The sequence below is a fragment of the Phaenicophaeus curvirostris genome, chromosome 9 (assembly GCF_032191515.1).
Source record: "Phaenicophaeus curvirostris isolate KB17595 chromosome 9, BPBGC_Pcur_1.0, whole genome shotgun sequence".
In the NCBI taxonomy this organism is placed as follows: domain Eukaryota; kingdom Metazoa; phylum Chordata; class Aves; order Cuculiformes; family Cuculidae; genus Phaenicophaeus; species Phaenicophaeus curvirostris.
In genome coordinates this window covers 5666378-5672377 of record NC_091400.1, presented here as the reverse complement: position 1 = coordinate 5672377, position 6000 = coordinate 5666378, and the positions used below count along the sequence as shown (strand labels likewise).

The 6000-nt window shown below is 38.0% G+C and overlaps 1 protein-coding gene across 1 annotated transcript; it reads left to right on the top strand.

The window, feature by feature from the left end:
* The first annotated feature begins 4508 nt into the window (after window positions 1–4508).
* On the top strand, window positions 4509–5799 carry ATOH7 (atonal bHLH transcription factor 7). The gene has a single exon (XM_069863570.1). The coding sequence runs from the start codon at window positions 4509–4511 to the stop codon at window positions 4962–4964; it is 456 nt and encodes a 151-aa protein (XP_069719671.1). The 3' UTR covers window positions 4965–5799.
* Window positions 5800–6000: the final 201 nt, after the last annotated feature.

The following is a 6000-nucleotide window of genomic DNA, read 5'->3' as shown; positions in this document are numbered from 1 at the left end:
AGAGGCTGCCCAGGGTGGAGGCCCCATCCATGGAGGTGTTTAAAAGGTGTGTTGTAGACCCATGCTTTACAACAAACTTAGGTTGAAAGGATGTTTTGGTGCAGGATTACTGGGGAAAGCTATGCTTTTTTAAGCTACTTAAGAAAGATAATGTGGAACAGGAAAGGGTGAGTGGCAAGGAGCATTGGGTAAATTGAGAAAAAAGTGATAGTGGAGTGCACTACAGCAAATAGAGGCTTAAATGTGGTTGGGAGACTTGTTGAACTGTTAGAAAGAGAAGCTCACCCAGAGAGATTTAAGAGGAAAATGAAATGTTCTAAGCAATCTGTAGAAAAGGGTGTCCAGTGTGAGGTTGGGAAGCCTCAGGTGAAGTGACTGTAAGTTCATCTTACTGCTGTTGATTGCTACTCAGCTTCACAGAATGAGTTAGTGTCTGAATTTCCCTTCAGTTCAGGAAAACCTGTGAATTCTGTTTTGCGGTTGTTCAATAGCTTTGATAGGGAAAACAGTGAAAATAACCAAAGAAGGAAAACACATTACTCTGCACACCCTGGATTTCTAACCTGTCTCATGAGCTGAGTCAAACGTTACTAGGGACGGGGCCCTGAAGGATGGTGATATTCTGGTAGTTACCCACCTGCTCCTAATTAAGCAGCACACACCGTGCTGGCCCTTCAGCTTCGCTCAGTGTGAGCTGCACAGGTGAGAAGTCTTGATGAGGCTTTAGAAAGGATCTACCTGAGACAAGCGTGAGCTCTGGCTAGAAGGAAGAGGTAAGAGTCTTGCTTTGATATGTTGCTTGTATACGTTATTTTCAGTACAACTAGAGAAGAGAAAGTACTGAGGAACTGGACTTTAACCAGAAATACTACTTTCACTTCCTTTTAATATTAGTGCTTGGCCACAGTTGTTCCACAACAAAAGTAATTAGCTTGTGTTTGCCATAGTAGCACAGGTGGAAGGTATCCAGCTCTTCTTAGTGGGTGCTGTGATAATCACAGCTGAATTATAAACCTGGCTGTCCAGCAGACAATTTGTAATGTACTTCTGTGTGTAGTCATAAATCCTGAAACTCTGGTAGTTCATTTCTTTTAAAAACTGAAACCAACCCTTATTTTCCTGACATCAGTGGTGATGTAAAGATGCTAAAGTGTTTTAGTTCGTGATTGAAATAGCATTCTTATCTCCCTCTCTTGTTTCTCTTTGAAAAAATAATATTTTGATTGAAAATATTGTTTTAGAATGAAAGTATGACTCAAATAATGCTGCTAGGATCGTGAAATAGCACTGAATTTATACCTGCATAGTGAGAGATTCGAAGATTGAAATCTGAATAATTGAGTAGACAGAGAGTTGCTTTCTGGTGATTCTAATATTATTCTGACTTGAGATTATGTTATGAGAATAAAATAAGAGTAAAAGAGAAATTCCTGAGAAGTTATTTCTATATACAGTTAATTAATCTCTTAATAAAATTAATAGCGTTTTGAAAATTTATAAAAATCTTGATATAATATATTTTCATGTGGCTGGTTTTTTTTTTTTACTTTTCTTATTTCTCTTTCATAAAACAAAAATGGATCTGCCACAGAACAAGTTTTAGGCTTGCTTCTGAGCTATAAAATCCTTCTAGGGGTTTGTTGCTAATCCAGATAGATTTGGGCCCTTGTCCTGTGATTTGATAGTAAATCATTTAAGGTAAAGTTGCATTTTGTTTCATAAGAGAGATAAATCACTGCTTCTCTCTTGAGATTGTACCAGAGTGTTAGTCAAAGCAGGCAAATGGTAGTGAATCAATTAGGAGGAGGAAAATTAACAGCACTGTCATGTACTACTGTCATGTGTTACTGTGCAGTAGCAGAGTAAATGATAAAGTTTTTAAGAAGTGTGATTTTAATGATATTCGAAGCTTTCATTGTAATTCACACTGGCAGGGCATATTAAGTTAAAAATAGGAAAAAATCTGACAAAAAATATGGTATTACACCATATGGTATTTTAAATGGGTGCATTTTCATATTTCTTAACACTAAGAGTGATTAATTACCTGAACTGAGTAATAGCTATCTCATGAGAATGCATAATATTTATTAACTTACACAAATCCCTTAATTTTGTTGTGCTCTTTTGCATTAAAAATCTGCTGATGTTTGTTTTAAGAGACAAAGGATTTAACTAACAAACTTATTTGGGCATAGAAGGCTGCAGCACTGAAATAGGAAGATGAGAGGTGTATTTTTTTTTTTTTCTACTGCACATGCAGTTCTTCCCATGAAGCATCTTCAGAAAAAGAAACCTCTCACGAGTTTTAATTGCTGACCCCTCTGTGAAGGACATATGGTTATGTGGCTTTTCTGAAAGGTGCTGTTCTCAACTCTCTCACCCAAATAATCAGAAATGGTCACTCGGAAAGGAGCACGTTAACGTGTAGTGGTAGCTCTTTATGTCTAGAGAACAGGTCAGTGCACACAGATAGGGGCGTCGAACATTTATAATGAAACATGGTGCAGTTGTACTTCTTTAAAAATTGAAGAGGTGGCATACATTTTGATAATGGAATAATGGAGACTCCCTACCCCAACCATCATCTCTGTTCAAGACCATTAGGATTCAGAATATTAAGAGCAGAGCAACTGGGCGTAACAGCCTACGTTCAACATCTGTCATGCTGGAGTCCATTAGTGTTCAATTGCATCCCATTGTTTTTGGATTATTCACCCTCATTTCATTGTCATTGCTTCTGCTGGGGATTAATCAGCTGTTTACAACTACACCAAGTTTCGGAGTCATCAGGAAAACAATTGAGCTATAGTTCTAAATAAATATACAGTATTCACTCTCTAATGAAAAAAGGTACTTATTTATGAATGCTGGTAACAATTTAATTAAGTTTGAAATCAATACAGATAATAAATCATGGTGTGGCAGGGCTTTTTTTTTTTACCTTTTCAGCATATTATAAAAAGATCATACCATGTTTCCTTGCAAGTTGATGTAGGTGGTGGTTTTAATAATACAAGTACAGTAAAACAAAGATGTTTTGGTTATGGCTGTGGGGGGTGTGTATCCTCTGTCATTACAACTGGCAGCAGAAACGATCCCTTACTGTCAGCAAGTGGATTTCTTTTTTTCACATCCCCTTTAATTTTTTTTGCTCTTACTAAAAAGAGACTTTTTTTTTAAAATTCACAGGAAATACTCATGTATACTTTTTTACGGTGTATTAAAAAGAGCAGTTTTCAGGCTATTTGCATACCTGCATGTTTTTGTGTATGTCTGCGTTGCAAGCTATAAAAATATAGTAACAGTCTTTATGAGATGAATACATAGCTGCATTTTAACTCTTTGAATATATTTGAAATTATTTTAAAGGCATTGGTTTTGCTGACATGAATACAAAATCCCCATCGTTTTCAAGGTGCCACTCTCTCTGCAATGTTGTGTACTTTATACAATATTAAAACTATGAGTCCTGAAGGGTTTCTAATAATACGAGTCAACTTATTTTGGCACTGTAGAGTGCAAACCAGTGGTGTTCTCGACCGTGTACCGGGAAGCTAATTCTCTGTGTCATGAGAACAGTTTTTTCTTCTACCCTTAATACCATCTAGCCAGAATTGTCACATGTTTTAATATACAAATATCACAATGCACAGAGATTTTTTTTTTTCCTGAGTTGCAACAGATTATCCATTGAAAGGATCTTTTGCTTAACTGCCCAGAGCCTTGTGGGGCCAGCCAGACACTGCTCCAGATGGCAAGTTGTTAGGGCTGGACAGAATGGCTTCGGAAGACTTCTCAACAGATGAAGGCTGTAATGTTCGGATTTTACTGTTTTGGTTTTTTTTTCCCCCCGTAGTTCCCAGGGTGGGAAGGTAGTGGGGATGGGAGCTGCGTGCCGCCCGCCCACCTGCTACCACCTGTTTAGCTTTTGCAGTTCCTATAAAGCCTCATCTTCTCTGTAAGACGCAGTCTTTGCTTGCCAGCAGGAGCCAAAAAAGGAGAGATTTCTGTTAAGAAGTTACATCTGCAGATTGCAACGGTTCATCATTTCAAAATGCTCTCCTGAACTGAATCAGAACTTCTTTCATTTGAAATGGTCACTTGGAATCAATGTGGTTTTAACCCATTGAGGCCCTTTTTGGATTAAATGGACCATTTTCTTCAGTAACATACTTTTTGAGAATGGAGATTTTATTGTTTTCTGTCTCTTCAAATTTAAAGAAATTAAAAGAATGAAAGCATAAGACATTAAAAACTCTTTATTCTTTCTTTAAACAATAAGAAGCAATTTTCAGACATTTCCAGAACCAGAAGACCTTTTATTTCTTTTTCTTTTATTGTTTTTTCATTTTAAATGCTAAGAAGAACAACCTATCATTGATATCTGGAAACAGATTCAGGAGGCACCCAGGTTACCTGTGTGAGTGCTTTCCCTGCTGCTTTTTAGATACCTCATTTTTAAAAAGTGATCTTTTTGTGTGTGTGAAACTGAAGCTGCATCGAATATGAAAACCTGTAAACCCAGTCATTTGGATTCAGGCGTAGAATCCGACATCCAGTGCAGAAGCGGACCGGGCTGTGTCGTGAAGTGCAGTTCGGAGAGGATGGAGAATGCTGCGAAGAGAAGACTGGCTGCCAACGCCAGGGAGAGGCGGCGGATGCAAGGACTGAACACAGCCTTCGATCGCTTGAGGAAGGTGGTTCCGCAGTGGGGCCAAGATAAGAAGCTGTCCAAGTACGAGACCCTTCAGATGGCTCTGAGTTACATCATGGCTCTCACTAGGATCCTCGCCGAAGCAGAACGATACAGCACTGAACGAGACTGGATTAGCCTCCACTGTGAACGCTTCCATCCGGAGAGCTACCACCAGTACACGGGACAGAAAATAGCAATGGACAGCGATCCTTACGCACAGCGAATATTCAGCTACCACCCTGAACACTTTCAAATAGCTAATTAGTGCTAATTAGAACTAAGAATATGCAGCGAGCCAGATGTGTAATTTAATAAATAGCAAGAGTTAATCTGCTTGATTAAGGTAATATTGGCATTCTAATAGCTCATTCTTGTTTGCATCTTATACTAATTTGGCAAAATAGATTTGCTTCGGGAACTTCAAATCAGTAAGCATTTAAGAAGACTGCATTTATTTAATGCTGGTGGAAAGCATACTTTTAATTTGAAATCTTTCTGACTGTTGCTTCCTAGTTCATCCAGTTCATCTCATTCTTTTATTAAATAAGTTTTTGGTGGGTTTTTTTAACTGTGATGAATCATGACAGCATTTTCTACAGACCATGGGCCAAATTGACCCGTGAACTGAACAGAGTAACACCAGAAATGAACTTCATTCCATGTTTTTATTTTGATGTCAGCTTTAAAGTTATGTTTTAGTTTGTTTCCTTATCAATGGCTCCCACGGAAAAAGCTTTATAATGGACTGGAATTCTAGTCCCCAGAGAACCAGCTTTCTTAAACTTTGTAAGTTTGATGTATGGGTTCCAAGGTTGCGTAGGTTTGCTTTAATCCAATTTATGGTGTCTCTTGTATGCTCAAAAAAGAGCTGATTTCAAGTCATGGAAGGAATGATTTTATTTTTGATGGCTGTTCCAGCACATGTGTTTATATACTGTGAATGAGGTCGCGCACATGGAAATAATCTAAACGTCTAGATTTTTGTAGACTTTAAATGTTTGGATTTTATTTTTTGATTTTGTGTTATCTGGAAACAAGAACAGATTTTGTAAATCATAAATAAAGTGTTTTCTATGATACGTCTTCACCAACTACCTGAAATTCCTGTTTTAGGAATTCCTTACTGGTGGCTTTCCCTCCCCAAATGTTACACTGCGTCCATCCCGGTCCCGGCAGTTTAATCGTGCGGTGGAATCAAATGGTGCTTCCTTCCCAGTTAGGGTGAGAGGTGGGGGGTTATTTACTCACTGAAAAACACCCTTTAAAGATAAGAGCTTGGTAAAAAGTTACAGGGCGTTCTT